The sequence below is a fragment of the Phoenix dactylifera genome, chromosome 1 (assembly GCF_009389715.1).
Source record: "Phoenix dactylifera cultivar Barhee BC4 chromosome 1, palm_55x_up_171113_PBpolish2nd_filt_p, whole genome shotgun sequence".
In the NCBI taxonomy this organism is placed as follows: domain Eukaryota; kingdom Viridiplantae; phylum Streptophyta; class Magnoliopsida; order Arecales; family Arecaceae; genus Phoenix; species Phoenix dactylifera.
Window position 1 is genome coordinate 39,011,298 of NC_052392.1, and position 24,252 is coordinate 39,035,549.

Below are 24,252 nucleotides of genomic sequence, written 5' to 3' on the forward strand. Positions count from 1 at the left end.
ACAGTACACTGGTACAGCCCAATTCGGCAGAATAATAGATTCAAGCTTATCTTGTTCATTGTACCCTACAAGAGTTTAATTTCTTTTAGGTGCCCTACGGGCAACTACATTTAGATAGAAATATTTACAAGGAAGCAAACTTGGGACACTAAATACGAGCTCCCTCTTCCTATTCAGATATATGTTCAGAAACTTCGCGCCAAACTAGATCGATCGAGCCCACAAGCAAAAAGCATCATTATGTAATTCTTGAGCATGTGGGAAAGTTAAAAAAGCTCCTACAAAAAACGAGCTCTGATTGGTCTAAACAATGTCCATTTCCAGAGGCTGACGACTTGGAATATTTTTTTGCTCCCCCAACCGAGTTGTTCCTTGTTTGAAGGAATGCGTCATTGTGAGCCAAGAGCCTGTTCACCTTCAGGTGTCGGGTTGAGAGGAGATCTACCTTATAAGAAGATACAAGTGTTGTGAGGTAGGGAAGAAGACATGGGGATCGTTCCCTGGAAACACAACCAAGTACCCAAGCGGTGCAAGAGATTCTATGGGCGGGCACGCTTAAAAAGGGTCGCCATCTCCTTTGGTTGGCATGTGTTCATGGGGATGCCAAAGTTCTCAGTATCCATTGGGAGCTCCACAACCCTTCCAACCTGCAAGGGGATTTCTTAAGGCTTCATGGTACTGCTAGAACAGTTGTGACCACATGGTCGGAAAGCTGGAAGTGTATGGAAAGTTATGGATGCGATAGGACATGAACTCCACTACAATGATTCTTGGATGACCTGCTTTCAAATGCTTCATGCACCCACCTAAAGTAATTATACTTTACTAATGATGGGAGTGCTACCATCTGGGTTCGAACTTGGAAGCTCTCTCCGGCACAAGGACTGAATGCAAAGGTTAAAGAAGAGGTGCCACTGCTGGACCCGAGTTCCCTTAGCTAGCAAGTATCCCTTTTCACTTGGTCATTAGGATTGTCACGCCCCTTATCCGAAGTATGACATGTCCGTGATGCCGAAGGGTACAACCTACGATAACACGAAGCCAAACATTTCATCGTTTAACTTCCAAATTCATAACCAACTGAAGAACTAAAGTTTTGCTATATAGATCGCCAAACTTGCTAGCATGAACTTCAAGTCTGAATCATTCTTCGTCCCTACTAACCCTATTCGTCCAGAGAGAGAAAAATAAAAATAGAGATATATGAGAGACACAGCTCAGTAAGTAAAGCTTACACTGTCTTACCGGATCAAGCATAAATTTTTTCATATCTATACATTAAATAAGAAAAATAACAGTTATTGCAAAAATAAAATATTTCATAATACAATATATCAAAACAAGTCATAAAGCAAATCATGTATAAACAAATCATCCATATTTCATAAACATAGTTCTAAGTTTATATTGCAAATAAATTCATAAATTATTCTTCATGTCATTTAATCCTATTATGGATTAAAATATTCATTGTATGGTCACTTTATACCCGTGACAGGGCCGTAATCGACTGCATGTCTTAGTCTGCCAACTATTATACTTGCTGGGGAGAGCCGTATGTTGACTATTATATCTGCTGGAGGGCTCGTATGTCAACTATTACACTCGCTAGTGGGGTCGTATGCTAACTATTATACCCGCTGGCGAGGGCCGTATATAGTTATTTGAGAATCTTTCAAGTACTTATAACTTTTTCTTAAAATATACACACGAATAGATGAAAAACACTAATGGTATAATCAGATTCATATTTCATAATAAAACTATTACATTAAAATATTCAGGGAACTACATTTAATAAAGCATGATTTTCATAACACATATGCTGATCCCAAAAAACATAACATTTTCACAAGTGATATGTGGGACAATTATTTCTCAACAATTTAAGTAGGTGGCAATGGTTAATGATCATGCATGACAATAGGCATCAATTTATGTTGATCGATCATACGTACCAACCATGATGAGTCTCTACTCATAGTCCCCATATTATTGTTGTCGAGTATAGTGATAGATCAATATTTATATATCTACCATGTTTGTTGACCATGGTATTGGTGAATTTAAAGCTTTATAAATTTAATGGTAAAACGTGTATAAAGTTCAGCTATTATTAACCACCTACTCATTGTTTTTAGTGCATGTGTCTCTAATAACAAATCCAAACAGAATTTGGTAGAAACATGATTTGATGCAAGTGATCGATTATAACAATTATTATTAGTAAAAATAAATTTAAATCCAAACTTTATTGGATCAACTAATTATTTCAGGTTGTTACCATTTTTATACCTTGGCCTTTTGATAAATTAATTGAACTATGTTTTTTATACATATTTTCCTTGGTCACTTAGCTTTTACTAACCAATTAGACCAATGCCCCTCAAATATTTTACTTTTGGTGCAACAGCCTTCTCAAACCAACTCAAATAATGCATCCTAGGAAACTGTGCTAATTGCGATATAGATCACTTGGGCTCCAATTCACATGGTTTCCTGGGGTATTTTTGTGATATGAGTAATAATTTTTTTAATTCGATTCTTTTGTAATGGCATTTGATAAATGTGATTGCATGACATCTTAGCGCTATCAAGGAGAGCCTGTTAATATGATCACATATATCAGCCATTCCATGGCCTCCAATTGCTGTTCCTTTAGTCGATTTGTGGTCTTGTTGAGAATGTTTTTGGACACTCCTTGGCCTTGAGAACTAGTCAAGGCTTCTTCATGAGTATTAGAAGTTTTTTCTCCACTATTCCTTTCAACATAAACTTACCTACTAAGGATTATTCTCATGCTTACTAATTGTGATTTTGATATTGTCATGCGATCATTCCATTCGGAAAGCTTCGCTTTATTTTGTTGCTTTAGAGCTCTTCCTTGGCATTCAAGAATGCACAATGGAAAGATAAAATATTTCAGAACTATTTGAGTTAAGAAACAACCTACATACGAACACTAGGTCAAGAGCCCTTCTATCACCCACTTCTGTTGATGTTTTTTTTTTCTTTTTTTTCCCCCTAGGTATCGGTGCATGAACATAGGTGACCCTTAAAAGCACACCAGTGCAAGGGGTAGGTCGTCCTTTGGTATCGAGAGTGTGATAACCAAAAAAAAGAGTCGTTCAACGTTGAACACCTGCTTCGATGAATGCAACTCCAAGAACATTGGCAATCTGGGGGACCTCATCGGTCCGCAGCTGCAGGGGAGGTGCAGAAGCCTCGGACGTCGACCTCCGGTGGGATCTCACAAGTCGCCGGCCGGCTGGTCAAGTGGATGAGATGCATGCATGGGTGCTTGTCGATGAGGATGGTTGACGACGGGAGATCTTCGCTACATTAATGACGCCGGCGTCTTACTCTCTCCAGCCGGCGGCGAGGGCGGAGGTGCGCGCCGGAGACCCGGCGCCCGCCGGAAGGAAATCCAGGATAGGATCCCTTTCCCACGATGCATGTGCGCCTCCGCTACCCAAAGTCCTCTATGCGGATGCCCGCGTACGATTTCCATGCGGATTTGCTGCCGCATAGATATTTTATGCGTACAGACGCATGCTGGTTCCCTTCTCCATCGGCACACTGCTCCATACACGAACCATCTGCTGATGTCCGCATATCATTTTATATGCGGACTCGTCCGCATAGAACGCATATGCACTCGTCCGCCTAAAATCTTTTTTAACGTTCTTATTTACAACGGTCCGCGTATATTCGTTATGCGGCTTCAGCGCGTCCGCATAAAAGTCTTATGCGCATGTACGTGCGTAACTGTTATATCGATACTTTTGAAAGAATAAATAAATAAATAAATAAATCACGGCACTTTTCTCGACGGCCTCTTCGATAGCCTCTACCTTCTTGACCTTCGTCATATAAATAACTGCAGCTCCATGAAGGTTCTTAGTGGCTACTGCATAACTATAAAAAGATTTAGAAATAATCTCATATCACATATAAATATTTATTTAGCATATTTATTAGAAGATATACCCTGTTTCATGTAAGCCTCCTTTTTGGACTCATGATGTTCTCCAAATTGTCAAGGGCAATGTTTTTTTTTGGACCTTTGATCGACCACTGATCCCTCAGACTAATTCAATGGAGCTTTCTGGGAAATAAAGCATCATATTTTATACAAACTAAGTCGCCAAGCTATATAAATAATTTCTCTAATTAAGCACAAATAAGTGTTCTTGGCACAATGTATTGGCAGAGCTTGCCGATTTTATTTGAAGCTTGGTATTAGATGTTTAGAAATAGAGTAGGCCCCGTTTGACAGATCTTTTGATGAGCCAGAAAATACTTTCTGTCCTAAAAAAATATTTTTGGATGGAATAAAGGTGTTTGTAAAAAAATCGGAAAGTTGTTTTAGCTTTATAAGAAAGCTAAAATAGCTTATTGGAAGAAGCTTCAAAATAGAGATTCTTTGGAAAAGCACTTTTAGCATGCATCGAAAAGCCGTTTTGATTTATAATTTTTTTTTTGAATCAAATATTCATGATAAAAAATTATAATTATAGAAAATATTCCTTTATATTACAACTGCAGGAGTCCCAACAAAGTAAACAAAAAAAACCCAAAAATTAGTTTCTAAAAATATTATATTAATAAAATATTCATATAATAATAATTATAACATGTTATATCTTTATTATTATATTATACTATAAATATTATATTATATTATATCATAATACATTTATATGTTATATTATATGATATCAAATTATGTTATATTATTATGCTATGATATATAATATTATATTACTATATTATAATAATATCATATTACATTACAATAATATTAAACTATATCATATGTATTAAAATATATTATATTTTATTATGTTCTATTGTATAATACTATATAATATTTTTTTTGTTATACCAAAAATACTTTCTCAGTTTATTTATCAAACACATAGTAAAGTTTCACGATACTTTAGAAATGTAGTTACTAAACAGTAAGTAGCTTTTTATAAAAATTTTACTTCAAAAAACTCTACTTCCAAAAGCTCTATTGTCAATAGCTCTGCCAAATAGGGCCTTACTCTTCGAGTTTTTAAGCAATATTCAAGAAAATATTTTTCTGATAATAGTTTTTTTAATGAAAATAATTTTCAGAAAATAGTTGAACTAGGGTGGGCTTGTTCTTTTCAATTAAGTTTGAACTGGGGTGGGCTTGCCCGTTTCAATTAAGTTGAAATTATCTGGGGGTTTATCCCCTAATTTTAACAAACCTACTATTTTCAGTCATTGAAAATTGAATTTTCTAAAGTGTTCATTTTTTGTAACCTAGGGATTTCAGATAATCTCCTTAAGGGTGAAGGTATAAAGTTCATCAGGAATGTTAATTGCCCAATCACATATTCGTAATTTTTCCACTCTGCAGCAAATTATCATCCGATTAGCTTATCGGAAGCCTGAGTTAATCTTTTCGGCTGAGGGAAACTCCATCACCACTCTCCATGTCATCCAGAACAAGGATATGATTTTGATGTCTTTGATGCACATCAACAGAACTTGCAATTTAAGACTTAAATACACATTCACGAGTCATGAAGCTGTGACTTTCAGGGTCTTCATCAATCTTCTGTGCCATGCCTCTAATTGAAAGGGTTATAAAGAAAGAAAACCTTTTATAATAGCAAGTAAAAACATAAGTTGCCTTCCTTTTCTCATTTTATAGCAAATTGACATCCATTATACCAAATCACAGCCTACTGCATGATATCTCACAAGCAAACCAAGGCAGCATCCTTCTCAGAGCTGGCCATGAAAGCCAACATTTACCACTGAGGTGATAACCCAGTAGGAGCGTGGCCTTACTTCCAACTAAGTGGTTCCGAGTTCGAAACGCACGAACGTCGATTAAATTATGGAGACCGAATGCTCCCCACTCGGATATGAAGTCTGAAAGGACATATCGCTCTGCTGGTAGCCTCGATGATGTCAGATGTGATGTACTCACATGTGGTATTTGTGCCCGAGCCTAGAGAGGTAACCGAGTCAAGCCCACGAGTGGAAAGGGTATGAGTAAAACTGACCGAGGTGCCCAACACACGGTCATTTCTGCCCGCATCAAACATTCTCCTAACGGGGTGGAAGCCCAGTGGGGGCTGCTACGTGGAGGTGGGCTTGTCCCTTCCTCCCCCTTTCCTCTTTTTTTTAGCAAAAAAAAAAAAAAGAAAAAAGAGCCAACATTTAGATAAAATGGTCACCATCCAAAAACAACATTTCCTGTATTAAGTTAAAAAGGGAAGTACGAAAAAAAAAAATTACCAACTGGAGAGCAGAAGATAAGGCAAACTGAACGAGGATGACCATGTGTTCGCCGTATCAAGCTTCTCCGAGTTTTATATCGGTTTTATGTCCAAGGAACTTTTCCTGTCTCCTTCACTTATGACTAGAGAGCAGGGACCTGAGGAAGCTTTTACTTGAATTTTGCTCGATCTGTATATGATCATTCCTTTCATATTCAAAACTCCAATTATCTCCTCTCCCACGCACTGTTTTTATAGAAAAAAACAAGCTTTCACATCTTCTTAACTGAGGAGCAGTAAGCACATTTTTGTCCATATCTGCACCTCCGTAGGCTACCGCATGTTCATGAAATTGGAAAAAAGAGAAATGGAAAGTTCTCAGAAGCTCCATTGACACAAGTCTGTGATGGTAAGAAGGAAGTGATAAAAGAAAAAGAAGATAAATGACAGGGTGAGAATCAAGCAAATTAAATGTCAAGCACCATGATAATTTAAGTTCACATAAACACCTCCTCCACCACCATCACCTCAAGAGCCAGTGAAAAGATTGACATACTCAGGGGACTGGCAGTTGATAATCTTCAATAAGATCCAGTGGCTCAAATCATTGTCGGCAAAAATGTAAGAAATAAAGAAGACAAAATGAATGGGCTGAGAATTAAAATAAACACCTTGCCACACATTGGAGTTCATAAGAAAGTAAATATATCAAGGAAAAACCAGCGGAAATTTATTAGATTACATAACAACACGGTTCGTCAACATTGTTCAATAGCAACAACAGACAATGTGGGATACCCTGAAAATCACTTTGGATTAATAACTTAAAAATGACCATCAAATCAATGTGCAATTTAAATCCCAATAGTTGTGTCATAATCCTAATATTGACAAATAATCAATTTATTGGCCCAAATTATGCTGATGTGATTCTCATTCTGGAATATGTCCATGTTCATATGAATAAGCAGCTGTGGTGCATAAATAGCAAACATCTTTACAGGGAAAATAAAAATACAACATTCTTTTGAATAAGGTATTTGTACTCATATTGCTAGTTTGTGATATTATTCTGCGCTTTTCTCCGTCATTTCTTTTCTGTGGGCCTGTATCCTTTCCTTCAATATCTTACTCCTTTCGAAATTAGCCTTTCGTTTCAAAGCTTTCTGAAACAAATCAAGAGATACCAAAGAGGCATTACATAGAGGTGCGTTGTTAGATAAAAAAAAAAAGGACAGCCCAGTGCACGAGGCTTTTGCCACTGCAGGGTTTAGGAAGTGTCAAATATCCATAGCCTTACTCCAATATATGGAGAGTCTACTTCCGTGTTTCGAATCCATGAGACCCAAGTCACAATGGAGCAGCTTGATCATTGCAACAAGGCCTGCCCTCTAAAGAGATATGCAGTAAAAAAGAAATTTAACAAATTTGAGATGATGCCTGCAGTAGCAGATGAAAAAGGAAGAGAACCCACTTCCTCACGGAAACAGCGATCCAGCTTTATCTTCAATTCAGTACATTGCCCAAAGAATTTTGCAATCGGATGGTCTGTGTGGCATTTTTGAAACTCTTCAATGATCTAAAATAACAAAAAGCAAATTAGCAAATCTAGAGTAAAAAAATTCTAGATGAAGGGATAGCAAGAACACATTACTGATGGAGGAAATGGTAAGAAAATGCATAAAACAATAAGCTCATGAATTTAAAAACAGGGATCTAAAAATTAGATAATTATTGCCAATTTCAAACAAAAACTTTACCTTCCCTTTTTTTCATATTGATGGGGGGTAACTCTAAAAATTATGAGTACTTGGCTTGCAAATAATTATTTTCCACTAATATTAACTTGTTTTACATCATTGAACCTGATAGTAAGCATTTAATGATCCCAGACAAGCATAAAATGCACAAGCATCAGGAACCCAAAGAACTTGGGAAAAAATGAAAAATGATGGCACTACTATAACACAATATGAAGCCAATAAGGAGATAAACTACCTCTACACACATCGGATGCCTATGCAAAGTCAAAGGAGGGTGCATTTCCTGCAAAATTCCAATATTCTAAATTAAGAATGAGGTGGAAAAACTATAGAAGAGTGAACCATATCATACTATAATTAGTTGCACTGTTGCAGATAAACGAGGTTAGTACCTTGAAAGTACAAGAAACACATTAGATGCAACCATTTATATTAAGGCTGAAAAAAATTAATTTTGGATAAACTAAAAAATGATTGTTCCCAAACAAGGCTAACAGAAAGACTTTTGTTACTATCGCAATTGCTACATTAGTTTCCTGCACCAATTTCCAAGCTTAAGGACCACATGAACGTGAAGTTTCTCTACACTCCATCCTAGAGGAATTAGAGAAGCACTTCAATGGTCAATGTGAATATACATATGTGTTCACATCTGATGTCATTATTCTGCAGAATATGCAAGACCTTAACTGAAATTTATCTGAAACCTGGACTAGACCAACATAGATTGGTTTTGTACTATTGTCGCTACTAAACCTTGAAACTCTAGGCCAAGCATGGTCCAAACAATTGGCCAGCTTATGAAACAAAGAAGCTTCTGAGTGTTGCACAAAATTCAATCTAGTTATGCAAGACCAGAATAAAATATAATCCTGTTAGTCTGCTTTAAAAGGAACCCTTATATCCATTGATCAGAACCAACTAGGAAAACAGCCAAAATATGAAGATTACCTGATTTGAGCCATTTACTGACAAAACAAGGTATCGGCCCAAAATCCAGTCTGCTCAATTAAGTTGGATCATATCATGCCAATCTATAATCTATATCCAGTCATGCTCACCAGACAAAACCATTCATTTGATCCCATATTTGACATGATTTACTAGCACCACATCAAGCATATCTTATAAATTGAAAAAAAATATTTTCAGGCTCACCAACAGATGTAAGTCGTAGTTTCAGTTGACAAATGATAGTCATGATAATATCAACATAACAATATATATACAAACATAAACAGTTTCAGGGATTCTTCCCCTGTTGCTATGGTGCTGTCAACGGCTTGAGGGCATACAATAGCAGACTCATGGTCTAAATTAGGGATGAAATGATCAAAATGGAAGAAAAAATGTCGCTAATTTAAAAATGAAAAAGGGAAGGATAATACAACTCTACATAAATTGATGTAAGCCATTCTACCATTCCATCCTACAAATATAATTTCCAAAGATGTTAGGGATGTCACCACCAGGGTTCACACAAAGACCTCCCCCAGATTGAAAGGGATGCCACCCAGCTCAACTAAGACAGGTTGGCCTTCATTATGCTACATTTTCTGCTTTGAAATTTCTAATAGATAGTTAGACAATTGTGAACAAACACTAAAAAGAAAAGTTATTGACTAGTTCTTGATCTAAGTATATTAGGTGTTTGTTTAATCCACCAATATATGAAACCTTTTGGCAAAAATAAACTATCTACTACTGCTAGCACATACAAAAAATAGATTGTTAAGGAAATTCATCGCTAATAAAATTGGTCAATATGAAATATCATGAGAAAGAGTGCAAGTCTTCAGAACTTAGAATTAGTTACTTTCTTAAATACTGCCTTGATGATTGAGGTATCTTGTCAGGACTCTCTCTATGCATGATTCAAATATCTTAATTAAGTTTGATATTTATAAATTAGCTATTCGATTTTATCAAATTCAATACAATATAGTGCTGTTTGATGTCAATTCATGACTTATATTATTAAAGAAATACAAGGGTCCATTCGGACTCCCCTCTTTTTTCTGGTCAACATAAAGATGCATTTTCAATAAATATTTAAGAAGTAGGATGCAAATTTGAGATATGCTCATTGTTATTCATTTTTACATTTTATTATTGGGTAATGATACAAATATCTAAATAAGAATATTGAAATTATTATCCACATTTAGTAAAAAAGGATATGAACGAGAATTGGTATGAGGAATAGCAATGTCCACTGCAAACAGATACAGACAGAGCATATAAGAGCAACAGCCAAATGCAGTGCCACCATATATGGATTGCCAAAGGGTCTAGTACCTAGATTATCGAGGTGCCTAGTGTACCTTTCTAGTGAGCTCTGGCTTCTTAAGTTGTTGACACAAGGGTCCACAGGTTTAGGCTCAAAATGGGATGGCTAAATATGAAGAAGCAAGTCTAGAAATTTAATAGTGATCAGATCTTGATGAAGTTATGTGTATTTATGGGTATAAAGACATTCATCTTTACATTGATAACCTAAAGAGCATAATAGCATCTGTACCTGATGCAAGGCCGGTAGGCAATCAACATGTATGGGATGATTGACCTTATGTGCTAGAATATCCTACATATTAATTCAAAACAACCACTTGTCATCTACTATCAAAAGAGAGGACAGATGTGAGTGAATTTTGCACATTTAAGCGTATATAGAAGTTTTCTGGATTAGTCTTATAGTTCATAGATATGCATACAAGGAAGACAAACCTGGAAGATTAAGTTATAGAGAGATGTTTGGATGTTGGTCCAAAGTTGGAAGTTAGGTACTATGATGCATAAATTAAAATCTTCGCATAAAGAGCCTCTAGAGTTTGTCGCAAGTATTGTATCACTTTTATTTGCCAGGGTTATGCATAGGTGGAACAAAGAAAAATTGATATAAATGTCCAGCAGAGAAAGAAGAACAACATATAGGAAGCTAAGAGAACAGAAGAAGAGAAAAAGAAGGAAAAGGAAAAGCAAACCAAGCTTCTCATGAAATATGATGCTTCAACCGACCAATGTAGGCATATACATAAATTCTTGGTTAGGCAACTGAAAGGCAGGTAGGAAAATATATAATTTTTTTAATAAAGAACTATAGTGGTTGCTTATTTATATGTGCTGTGACATTGATAATCACCCAAAAGCAGTTGGTACTTCAGTATGTTTTACATCTCTCTCAAGAGTTGCACTTCAAAAAGGAGGGTGCATTATAATGTACCAAAAAAACATCATAATGATTTCCAATGTTAACATCCAGGTACCATGTGGGCCTATACAAGCATATTCTGCCATACAGAAAACCATATCGATAAGAACTATATTAAATTGGTTTTATTTATTGGGTTCTACTTCACTGTTCATTCTTCCTACATTGATCAAAATATCCCTAATCTCCTCTTATGAGTTGAAGCCTTTCGATGGAATCTCAATGCCCACTTCATTGTATATTCCCTGGTCTTCACTACAAACAGACAAGTCAACGCAATTGGTTCCACATTACTTCAATGGCGCTAGTCCTAAGCTCTCTTAATCACAAATTTCCACTCATTCACTTCATCATTCTAATTTCTAAAAGTAGTCATCTTAGCTCATTTAGCTCTTCAATGCAAGCTTCTATATCCAAAATATTTTGTCAGATTAAATCAAACAACGGTTATCTTCTAGCCTGATCAGCAGGCAACTGCCATATGACATTTCAAAAAGACATCTCCACTTCTACCACCTAAATTCAGTTCAACATGAAACTTCAAAGATTTTTATTCAGTAGCGAATAAAGTAAACCTGAAGGCCTATATATCCCTAAAAAAATCACATTTTGCTGGCCAGCATTAAGTCTCATGAATCATCATCTCAAGCATACAGATGCCAATTGGAATACCCTTGTAAATCGGAGAATCAGATCACGACAGCAGATGACAGCTACCAATCTGACAATCTATAAAGCTAAAGAGCAAGCAGAGATGAACTAAAAGACTACGAAAACAAATCAAAATACGATTGCAACCATATACAGGGGAAGAAGATTTTCTTTTTGAAAAAAAAAAAAACAACGAATGACCGTAACATCGCCAACAAGAAGTGCCAGCATAAAAATAGAGAACAAATATTATAGAAATCCAGGTATAGATCAGATCGTCTTACCCGTGACTTGAATTCAGATGAGAATATTGAAGAAGAATACAGGGCTTTCAGAGGTAACGATTATGGCGTTGTTCTGGGCACCAAGCCTGTATGGAGGCCGAAATGGGGATGCTGATGATCTGTGTCGCGCTGCCCAGCAACCCAAGCCAAACTGCAGTCGAAGCCGGACAAGGAAACCTAGAGTTTTGACGGAGGATTGTGGGCACAGATAAGACAAAAGAGGTGGCCCAAAGGCCCAACAACTCAGAAGGAAAGCTGGCCTACCAAGCCATCAAAAGGAAGGTCCTGACCTAGAAATCAAGGATTGCAACCCATAGCGGAGGACCAATGAACCTATCGAAAGACAAGCCTCAGAAACCTATATTTTAAATTATAAATGGAGGAGGAAGGAGGTTTTGGGCTCAGATCTTGGTGCTATTGTTTTGTAACTTTTTGATCCTATTAATTCAATTTAATGATTATATTATTACATTTATATTCAAAGCCAAATTGGTTAATGGCCCCACTATACATGTGTGCTGTAGACTAAGCCAATGGAAGGCCACCAACTCGGCAACTAATCTAGGTAGACGATGCCCCACTCTTTTTAAAATTTTGATAGCTTTTTATAAGCACTCGGTGGATATGCACACATGGTAGACTAAGTCTACCTAAGAATTTCAAAATTAGCGACATGTATTTTGACACAAGACAATATGCACGTACTTTTCCTGACTTTAAATCTTGGTTTGTTAACTATGTGTTCATTGACTCCGAACAAAACAAGAAACAAACAATACAAACAATTTGGTTGACTTGGACATGAGAAAGTTATATAAATGAAACCAAAGAGTTTATGGGGATGTAATCGATTAAGATCCTTTGGATATAAATGCATGCAGGGAAAGTGAACCTGTGACAGTGACAACTTCTGTATCTATGAGTTTCAAGATGACACAATCGATGCAAAACATTCCGGACTTTGGTTTATATGCACTAATGCTCTTTGAATTCAAGAAAAAAATGTATAGTGCGGCCATTAACCATTTAGCTTTGAATATGAATATAATAATATAATTATTAAATTTAATTAATAGGATCAAGAAGTTACAAAACAATAGTACCAAGATCTAAGCCCCAAACCTCTTACCTCCTCCATTTATAATCTTTCAGAATCTTTAGGATTAAATTTAAACCCTTCCTTCAAACAATAATAATCTTTTGCTTGGATGCCTTATGTTCTAAGAAAATAAGACTGCTTTCCTCTTCGAACACTGAAACCCATCCAATGTCCATTATCACAATATAATTGGCAAGCCTCCTTTTCACTGTGCACAACGTGCCCTACTAATTTTTTGGTTGCCTCCTCACGAGTTAAGACATTACAGCAGTCCGCATTCCTACCATCTTTTTTTCCATTTGTGACCTGACATATGGCTTCCCTTTCTTCATCACTGTCAAGGCAAATAGGTTGTATATTACTGTCAAGACCAATTGCTTCAACATGATCTTCAACACCCAAACGTGATCTTTCCATGTCGTTCTAACCTATACAAAACAAATTTACTATAACATTCAAAGGTGGTTACAAATTTACATAATTTTTTTTAGCCTAATCGTGGTTACACTAGAAAAAAAATTAGAAGAAAAAACTAGAAAACTTTTCAGACCTGAAAATAAGATCTGAAAATCAGAAGAAAAAATAAGAAAATTCTGACCATCATGAATCAAAGCTACAAGAATTGAAAATACAAATATTTATTTTTTATTATTTTTTAAAAAGATTAACGAATAGAGAACAGAATCCCTCATAACCTCAAGAGCAAGAAAGGCAGATGCAATCAAGACCATTCCTTGAATATCCTCTTTTGAAAAATTAATCACACCTACCACTCATGTCGAGATTTTATTGGCATAGTCGTAGTTGTTTGGGAGTTCGTACTCTGTGTTGCAGCATATCCACCGAGTGCTTATAGAAAGCTAACGAAATCTTAAAAAGACAAAAAAAATAAAAAATAAAAACCCCATATTACATTTTATACTTGGATCCTAAATTAAAAAGTAATTTATTTGGGAGTCCAACTGTAAAAGCTTCTCCCAATAAACATACCCATCATCAGGCATGTGCTTATCGAATGAGGAAGAAAGGGTAGACGGATCTAAGAAAATCTAGCATTAAAAATACAAAAGAAATGACGATCAAATGGAGAAGAAGAGAAAGCCTTACAGGTATCAAGAGGAGAAGACGACCTCGGGACGCAGCGGTGATCTTTTCCTCGGACAGGGGCAAAAATGGAGTCGGCGCCGGAGGAGGCCGGGGAGGAGGAGGGTGAGCGGGAGCTGGACGGAGCGGCGAAAGAGGCGTTGGGGTCGAGAAGATGGCGGCGACGGAGGAGACCGAGGGGCGGAGGGCTGGACGGAGTCGGCTCTCTCTTTCTCGTCGGGGGGAGGATTTTTTTTTTTTTTTTTCAATTATATTTCTCTCATCAGGTGGAAATCTAACTAGGGTTAAGGAAGAGTGGGGCGTCGCCTACGTGGATCAGTTGATGCGTTGGTGGCCTCCCATTGGTTCAATCTACAGCACACGTGGTAGACTAGGTCTACCCAAGAATTTCTCCTCTCCATGGATAAGATATTCTCCTCGTTGCCTTATATTTATGTACAAAAAAAATATTAGAACTCATTATAGTAACTGATATTTACACAATTGGTAACATAGTAATCAATGAAAGTCACAAGCTATAACTTAGAGGACATATCTTGCACCATGCATTGGTTCCTTCTTCTCTTGAGCATGCACTTCTTTATTGCAGCTGAAGTAGAAGCATAATCTAGAGGCCATTCAGCAAAATAGTCTTCTTTTTCTTGCTCTCCAACTTGTATAAAAAAGTTATGGTTTTTTACATAAATATACTTTTAAAAATTCAAATTTGCATGAATATTCTCTTAAAATTTATATTTATTTGTGTACCCTCGTAAAATATTATTTTTCCATAAATACTCCTAATGTAACGGTTCTTCTAACACCGATAATAAAAAATCATATTTATTTTTATCAAAAATAAAATAGATTTTTTTGAGTATCATGCAAAAAAATCTAAAAATTATTGAACATCTAATATCTAATTTTTATCTTTTATGAGTAGAAAGAGGGACAAGCCCTGTATTTACGAATATCACTAGATCTTTCATCATAGTCTGAGTATTAAAAGACCTCATATTCTTATATATGTAAATTGTGTTTGGAAAACTCTTTTAAGTAAATTTTAGGTTTATCGAAAAAGAATTTTAAAAACTTCTTTGAACTAATGATAATTTAAGCCATATTAGAAAATAATATATTGTTCTTTCCACTAAATCTATTGGCTTTTTGGATCCAACGAGACAAATGCTCAATGGTCGGATTGATCAATTCAATGTTGGATCGCCGCATGCTCTTGATGATAGTATTTTTTACACGAAATATGGTTTAGATTCTGTGTGCGATGGAAGCATAACTTCAATTTCGACAACTCGATATATTGTTTGCTTGAAGATTCACGGACAATTCCACGATCACAATCTTCCTGCACTGTCATGGATCAAACACGAATCTTAAAGTTCCAGAGTCCCCGGCCGGATCCATCTGCCCACGATTTTATCGACGTGCCGCCAACCTGAGAATATTCTGAAGAACTCGGCATAAAAATTCCGTTCGCTTTTCTTCTCTTCTACCAAAACCAAGACGTCGTGACGGAGGAGAGGAGGCAAAAGAAGAGAGAGATGAGCGGAGACGGACACGGAAAATCCCACCGACGGTTCGTCCTCCTCGCCGCGATATGTCTTCAATTCATCTCAGGTTTGCGTTTCTTATCCGATCCGGAATCACCAGTCCGCAAAAGAGTTCTAAAATGTCAAAGACACCACCTTCATTTGCTGGCGTCAAAGTCCGCTTTTTTTTTTCCGATTTTTTTCGCAGTTTATGGATCGGATATTCCTGTTTTACCTGAATTCCTGATCTGCGGATTGGTACGCTTGTGAAAATTTTCAGAATCCTTCGATTTTTGCATTAATTTATTGAAGATACGTGGATTTCCTTGCTAGGGTTTGTTGTTCACAACTTGTTTCAATTTTCTTCGCTCATCTTCTGGATATGTGATGTATTTGATTGTCGAAATTCGGTCTGATTTGCCCTGCCCTGCTTTATGTAGTTTTAGGGGTTAACGGAGTTTGGTGACATTGCGTCAGTCGAATCACTTATTTTCATATTGTGGGACGAAATTCAGTTTGATTTATAATTGAGAACCAAATGCCAGTGTGTGATGTTTGTTCTGGGGTTTGTAGAGGTGTTTGTTACTGGAAATATTGCATGTTGTTTCCTCTTTTCTGTTATAATTGAGTGTTTTGTTGTTCAATCATTTGTTTAAGCAGCGTCTCGTGGCTTGGTGAAGCTTGTTTGAATCTCTTGGATTCCATGTGCATGTGGTGTATGTTCCCTGATGGAATGATAATGACTTCTTTAGCGGATGTATTAAGATCAGTCAAATCAAAGAACAGTGTGGAAATCGTCAGTCAGCTGGGATTACCTGGGACCTGGTTTGGTCCTGTCTTCTTACTTAGGGATGTAATTTTCAGTCATACTTGGACTCCATATCTGGAGCTCTGGGGGTAGAAAACTTAATAGGGCGACATAGAAAAATTGCTTCCTAGTGAAATCATGGTTATCAACAAAAAAAAAAAAAAAAAAACTCTGCACCAATATGAGAGAAGAATTGTTTAACAGAGATATAGGATGCAACAAGAAGTGTGAAGGCCGATTTGATCATCAGGATTAAATTTTGAAGATCAACAGACAAATTGAAGCAAGCTTGATTGAAAAACCCTTTGTTTGGTGAAGGAAGTTCTCTCAAAGAAATTTTATTAATATGTCAAAAAGTTTCTCTATATCACTTAGGGCTTGTTCGGATGATTGGGCTGAAAATTCTATAGGATCCAGTATAACCAGCAAGATCATAGGATTACAGGCTGGGCTAGGCCTATATTCATAAATGTCCAGAAAATTTCTAGGGTTTTATGAATATAGGCCTAGTTTAGCCTGTAATCCTACAATCATATTGGCTGTGCAGGTCCTATCCCCAAATCGTATAGGATTGCCCGCCTAATCATCCAAACAGGCTCTTAGTAATAATAAAACATGCTAAAATTATTTTACTAGAAATATAGAAATCATTGGCTCTTGCAAAGCTTGGCATAGGCCAATTGGTCACAGTACTTGCTGGCTGCACCCTATGCTACATCACTCGGTACTGTATTTCTCTATTTTGCTAGACAGAAAATGCTCGTCAGTTTTGGACTAAAGCAATGGTTGTTGGAAATTGTTTTAACTATAGTGATAGCTGTCATCTGCTCCTTATCTGTCCTACTTGGTGTAAAATCTGACGTTAATCCTTCATAATTACAACCCTTACTACATGAAAGAGAATACTTACTGTTAATCTAAAATCACCAGTCTGGAAAGAATAATTTGGAGGTCACCTTTAACAAGGGATAACAAGAGGAATTATATGTTGATGTAGTCTGTTAAAGGTAGCTTAATCATTAGAGAGGTCGACATCTAGAAACGAAGCAATATCTTACTTAACTAAATTGGGAGTAGGCATGAGAACGGACTTATGTATATGGGTGTAGTAGTTTAGCTCTTTAAAAATTTAGGGTATTAAATAACTAGGAAGTTTTTAATATTATATAATCAAATTCTTTTACATTTGAGCAAATTTAGTGAATTCTCCCACTTTGTTTCATTTCACCTACTCTATCATAATTGGAAACTTGGGAGTTTGACTCCACCTTCTGGTTTTTTTGCTTAGTGGCATTCCAATGGTTTAGCTTAGTTAGAAAATTCTTGAGGATGGGCCTCTTGCTAGCTAACTGAGCAACTGATTGAGGGTGACCTTTGCTCAACTCTTACCACCAGGGAGTGTTACCAAAAGATAGATTGAACCAAAGGATGTAAGGGCTCTTTTCCTCGAACCTTGACTCATTGGATGCCATGTTCATAAGTGGCGATAGTCATTGCTTGCCTGGCTTTTTTAGCCCATTAGTTTAGAGCCGTGCCTTCGGTGTGAACAGAGTCCAAGAGCATGGAAAAAAAGACAGGCTAGTGAGGGAGCATGCGAACATGGAATTCTTTCTATCATCTTGCTAGCTGTTGGGTTCCAACGGATCTTCCTTGTCTACCTAAATAATTATGCTTTGCTAGAGGGTGGTTTACTTGGTTCCCTCTACTGCCTGCTTTCCCCTTCTCTGCTAACTCAGTTAACAAAGAAAAAGGAAAAAAGCTATTAGGGCGCACCACAGTAGAGTTTGAAGTTAGAAGTTGCAATTGTTGAATCCGCTCCTCGACCTCGATCTTATGGATGATTTGATATGCGAGTGGAATGGAGGTTCTCAAAAAAGCCTTTGCAACATTGCAAGAAAACAACATTGTCAATGTAGCATCTCTACTATTCCCTTTTTGCACCTCCTTCCCACCACTCTCCCCTCAATGGATCGTCTCGTTCTACTTCCTACTATATAGGTTGGACGAACATAATTCCACTTTCTTTTTTTCGGGAAAAAATATTTTTCCTTCACATAGTTACTTTGCTTGGTGTCATTTTCTGCTCTTTATCATGCTAATTCCTTCAACAGAACACACTATGGGGGTTTGAGAACTTTGTGAGTCACATGCATCACATACGTCCCAGCATGGTCTGCCGTACCGATCCGATCTGGAACCAGTACTGGATCAGCGTGGAATCCGGTACCGGTAGTTTATCGTTGGAGAACCGGTATGGGACCGGTACAAGACCGGTACGAGACCAGTACGGGACTGTATGGGACTAGTACGTACCGGTCTGGGCTGCCACCGGTACGCCGACCGGTACCGGTACGGCGGACCTTGCGTCCCAGTCCCAGTCTTGTAATTTGTAAAATTAACGGACAAAGACCTAGTCAAAAGTGTAGCACAAAAATTGCAAGTCAGTCCAAGTCACACCAAGGGTATCCAACAGAGAGTAAAATAAAAAACATGATTTTCTGCAACCTCCGAAGTCGCAACCCAAAAGGCATATAAAAAATAGTAAGCAGGTTCACTGTTCCTCCACTTTAGCAGGGACATTGTTCTGCACTTGCAAAGGGTTGTCCACTAATTATCTATTGAAGATGGAAAGGCTTACCTATTTGTCTATCGCATATAATAGAAATACTTGGTATAAGATGTCAAGGATGATAGGACACTGAGTGGTAAATTTCTTAATGAACTATGATTATTCTTGACAAATCAGTAATAAAAGATAGTTGTTTGAAAATGGGTGTAAGTATTAGGAAGCAGGTGACCAAGCAGGTACACAACCATAGGAAAGAATTTTTAGCGACCAGGCACAAATGCACATCACAAAATCTTGATTCATTGTTTTTGATCCCTATAGATTTCTCCCTTTTTCTTTCCTCTTCTTGATCGAAGATTTGCAGTTATATCTTATGCGTAAACAAAGCTCAATTAGGTGCTGGTCACTGAATTGTTCATGGCTACTAAAGCTTTTTCCAGTTTTCTAAAGACTCAAGAGTTGGAGAATCCAGTTAACAATGAGCTTTAACTTTTGTTCTTTGAGGCTTGAAAGTATCATTATAATCATGAAGAGTTATCTTTGTTTGATAAACTGCTACTTGTAGAAGGAACCCAAGTGGTATACACATCAGTACATGTGAAGAGATGATCTTTTACATGTTATTTCCTTCCTAATTCTTTGGTTATATAGATTAATGGCTTTGAAAATTTAGTGACCGCTCAATCACTTAGATTCCCTTTAGACTTGTTTTGAGTTAAACTCAATTATTGTGATGTCATAGGATAGTTCCTACCAGAATAAATAAACGAATAAGTAAGTAAGTAAACGAATAAATAAATAAATAAAAGATGCATTGGCTAGCTTAGTCAAAAGGATCTAATAGAGTTGATGGAGATTTAAAATGCACAAGACTTAACTAAGGCCCTACTTAGGTTCATATCTGAGATTTCATTAGAAGTTAATAGCTAGGTTGAACTTTTACAGAATGACTTGTAATTGGCTGAATCTCAACTAGGGCTTTGGAATGTATGGTTAAAATTAGCCTTAAAGTGGTTTAGGTGAAAGGATAACTTAATTCTAGTGCTTGCTGCAAATTTCTGGAAAATTGGGATTTTGTTTTGAAATATGAAGATTGATCAGGTGACAAGTAAAATATGTAAATCACAGGGAAGATGCAAACAATTAAAGTTTTAGGTTTGATCAAAGGGAAAGGCCTTGATTTCAGATCGAAACAATGAGAGCATCTCAGAGAATAGAAAAAGGGGGTAAAGGAAAGATAAGAATCATAAAATATATAGTGGACGCACTCCATACCTAAAAATTGGTCTTGGACATTCAAGTTGCATAGTTTTGATCAGTGGCTTCACACCAACAGAGGGTTTTTTTTTTTTTTCTCAAAGCAATAGAACACCTGCAATTTCACTAAACTTCTTCATAAAATCTAATCAAGGGATGAGGTGATTACTAGAATGCCCCTCTTTTTCCTAAAGGCCAAGACTTCAAAAGAAATTTGTCGAGGTTTTACATGAAACTATTATCTGTAAAGGTTGCTAAGAAATCTGTCAAGACATTCCCTTGCCATCCATGATCATAGATCAAGATTTTACATCTCAAATGAAATTTTAGTAGTTCTGTCTGCAACTTGTATTCCACAAAGAACCAGATCAATATTGAATGTTACCAACTGACATAGGGAAAAGGTCTAAACAAAATTTGTTCTGGCTTCCCATCTTTGTTCAGCTGGCCAGAATTGGAATAGCGTTGGTGGTTGTGTTCATTACTGACTGGTTTTGACTTAGGTACGTTTGGGCTTCTTTCTGGAAAACCTGTCTTAGCTTAAGTTTATTTATCTTAGTATGTATGTACTGAAAATGGATATGTGCTGCAAGTAGAACCTCCATGATTAAGTTAGTAGAGACTAGAGAGTCTGTTGTAAGCCAAAGTTTAGGGTGCAGATCTAATTTTTATTTATCCAAACTTTTGGATTGGTGGTTTTGTTGTCAATTAAACTAGTATAGTTATAATCTTCCTGGCTCTGTTAAATTGTTCTTAATTTTAATTCATTCTATGCAATGCCATCTGATAGCTTTCATTTCTTTGCAGGTCTAGGCGACGATCCATCACCTTCCAAGGATGCAACAAAAGCTGATGCCCATTCTAATTCTAGTAGCACAACAGGACTTGAGATACTATATATATGTCTTGGAGTTGCCGGTTTTGGGATATTGTCTATTTTCCTTTTCAAGCATTGGCAGAAAAAGAAGAGGGAGGAGCGACATGCACGCCTCTTAAGGCTGTTTGAAGAGGATGATGAGCTTGAGCTTGAACTTGGTCTTCAGAATTGAGAACTTGATCATCAATTGATGGTAATGCTATGGGTGAGATAGTACCTCTGAAATCTAGATTCAATTGTGAGTAAAGTTACTAGCGTTATCATCAGGATCATAATTGGGCATGAGTGTAATTTATGAATTGCAGGTCTTTTGTTCTTCCTGAAAATGCAAGTTAAATTGTTTCATTGCATATTGCAAAAAAAATATCTTTCCTTGCGGTTATTTTGGAAAATAACCCCATTATCAGCCATGATATATACTCACTTTTGAAAATGGTTTCTCCGTGATAGGCACGAACAGGTTTTTTTTAATTTTATTTTAATGTTGATATTATAAAGTCAGGATACATTTTTAGCAGTTTAAACACAATTCAGTTTGAAGTGGAAGGAAGTGAACTTGACAGTTAAATGAAATACATAATTGATCTTAAACTATTGATTTGGGCCTGCTATGTAGCTAACTGCTTACTCAATTTTGGTTAGAGGTTATGACAAACAAGCTGGAGCAATAAGAAAGCAACTCATTGTAACACATTTCAATTTCTCCTAGAATTCTACTTTTATTAATCATCTATTCTAACTAAAGCAACTCACTGTAACACATTTCAATTTCTTCCATAATTTTACTTTTATTAGTCATCTATTCTAACTTGAACTCCAAATTGAAGAAGTCCCTTTGGTAGTATCCCTTCAAATTGCTGAACCATTAGGTGTCATTTGTGCATCTGATTCATTTCTCCCTATCTGAGCATTTCTTTCTCAAGAAAGACCTATGTGGACATTTCATTCACCAATCCGTTCATTCCATGTCCTTCATGCTTCCCAATACCCAAAATCATCCTCCTTGCAAAGTTTTATTTGGATGATATCTGGCCTTCTACTAGCCTGGACTCCTTTAGAGACAAATTCTCCTACAGTGGACAAGGTTAATTGCACTTTTTCCTGATCTTTTTTCCAATATAAACAATCACTACTTCCTGTACCCGGTTATTTTGCTGACACTGACTCATGCACCTTTGTTGCAGAAGTACATACGCATGACATTGTCATGATAACATGCACATTGATCCTTTTGGCCTCACTTGGCTCCGTAGATGTATATTATTTAGGAAATTGAACAGATATCAAGTATTCTTCTTTCCCGTGATTAATATGAAGAGGGGAACTTTCGTCTCAAGAAAATTGCTTATGTAATCTTTCTACAGGACATATTGCAATTACTTCTGTGTCTATCCTTTATTTTAACCCTATCATGGCGATTTCTAATACAATTTTTGTTTAAATTACTTGCAGGTTTCGGTCTCCATTCATTAAATGTTCTCCATTGTTAGTGAATAGTGATTGTTAGAATTTTGTTGTATCCGAAAGTTTTAAGCTACCTGCAGATGAGATCAGATGTATTTCATTTTTCTGTATCTAATATAATGATGTGATTGATTAGGAATTCTTCCAGTAAATGGGGATTCCCATTCTATTTTCATTCTGCAAATTGATCTGAATTTGTACAAATGCACGAGTAATTCTCACACTGCAGGGTCCAGGTACTACATTTTGATGTATATGCATGTTTTGTATAGATGAGTTTGTTTCCATTTATTCATGATGTGAGGACAAGCTTGAATGATTAAGCCAGTTGTGTTTCTCTGAGTTTATTTATCATATTGCACTGATGAATTTTAAAATGAAAAATACCACACAATGAATGTAAGATGATTAATAACTTTTGTTATCTCTGAAAGTTTTATATTCTAGGTTTCATCGGCAGGCTTTTTTTGGGGCGCTTCCGTTACGACGACTAATATCTTTGTTTTTCCTTTTTCTCTAATGATACCATCGTTACACATAGATCATTTGAATAGTTTGCTTTTCTCTAAAGAGGAAACTATGATGCTGAATTGAGCATGTTCTATATGGCCTTTTCTGGCATAAGCCATCTATGCTTCTGATGGTGGATAGATGGTTGGGTAATGATGTTTGACATGCTTTTGATTCCCATGCCTCCATTATAATTGTCTAAGACATAGGATTCAATAGTATCATATTTGGTGAGAGGGATAGAGTATATTCTTATTTAAGGTTGTTCTCCTGACTGGATTCATATTCCCTTTTTTTCTAAGTATGATGCTGGTAGATGGTTTGATTATCATGTAGCTCATTTTTTAAGTATTATACTTACTGCAGACACTGTAACCTTGGAATCTATCAGAAATTTGCTCAGATCAATGCTTGCATATTTTTTTGTGGAGTGCCAGTTGAGTTATTCAGAAAGAGTGGTAGTGCATTTCCTCATCATTCATTTACTCTGAGGTAATTTTGAGGGAAAGTGGCTTTATTGTTGAAAGTGCTTATATTCAATGCCCTGAAGTAATTTTTACATAAAGAAAATCAGAAACCGGCATTGGGTTACTGTGGTCAGGTAGTGCAATAGTTTTCTGAAGAGAAATGCTGTTGTCAGAAGAGGAAATTTGATTTGCTCTGCTTAATAATGTCCTCATAATTCTACTACATTTCTGGGCCTCCTATTACTTTCTATCATATATCATCAGCTTCAAATGAATATTTAGGTTTGCTGGAAAGAACATTGGCGTATCACTGCTATTGAAGTTTTGTACTGCATTTTAAAAAGTAGGAGACGAGATGTCAAGGCTTCAGGGATTAAACATCAGAGGATAGACCAGACC

The 24,252-nt window shown here is 36.5% G+C and overlaps 1 protein-coding gene and 1 long non-coding RNA gene across 2 annotated transcripts; one reads left to right on the forward strand and one right to left on the reverse strand.

Annotated features, from left to right (window-relative positions):
- Window positions 1–7,058: 7,058 nt before the first annotated feature.
- LOC103706104 (COX assembly mitochondrial protein 2 homolog) lies at window positions 7,059–14,627 on the reverse strand. Its single transcript, XM_008790110.3, has 4 exons — window positions 14,379–14,627; window positions 8,262–8,309; window positions 7,738–7,842; window positions 7,059–7,429 (listed from the first exon to the last, which is right to left on the reverse strand). Exons 2-4 carry the CDS (start codon window positions 8,304–8,306, stop codon window positions 7,331–7,333), a joined length of 249 nt encoding a protein of 82 aa, XP_008788332.2. The 5' UTR covers window positions 8,307–8,309; window positions 14,379–14,627; the 3' UTR covers window positions 7,059–7,330.
- Window positions 14,628–16,071: 1,444 nt separating this feature from the next.
- Window positions 16,072–23,223, forward strand: LOC120113274. Its single transcript, XR_005515151.1, has 3 exons — window positions 16,072–16,159; window positions 21,343–21,617; window positions 22,865–23,223. It is a non-coding gene; the product is annotated as an uncharacterized LOC120113274 (long non-coding RNA).
- The last annotated feature ends 1,029 nt before the right edge of the window (window positions 23,224–24,252 follow it).

Bases quoted from the DNA above. Each gene is read 5' to 3' on its own strand.
- LOC103706104 (XM_008790110.3), bottom strand. From the start codon at position 8,306: ATGCACCCTCCTTTGACTTTGCATAGGCATCCGATGTGTGTAGAG. The intron at 7,843-8,261 runs GTAGTTTATCTC...TTGTTATTTTAG, and splicing joins GGCATCCGATGTGTGTAGAG to ATCATTGAAGAGTTTCAAAA. The intron at 7,430-7,737 runs GTGGGTTCTCTT...GATTTGTTTCAG, and splicing joins ATCGCTGTTTCCGTGAGGAA to AAAGCTTTGAAACGAAAGGC.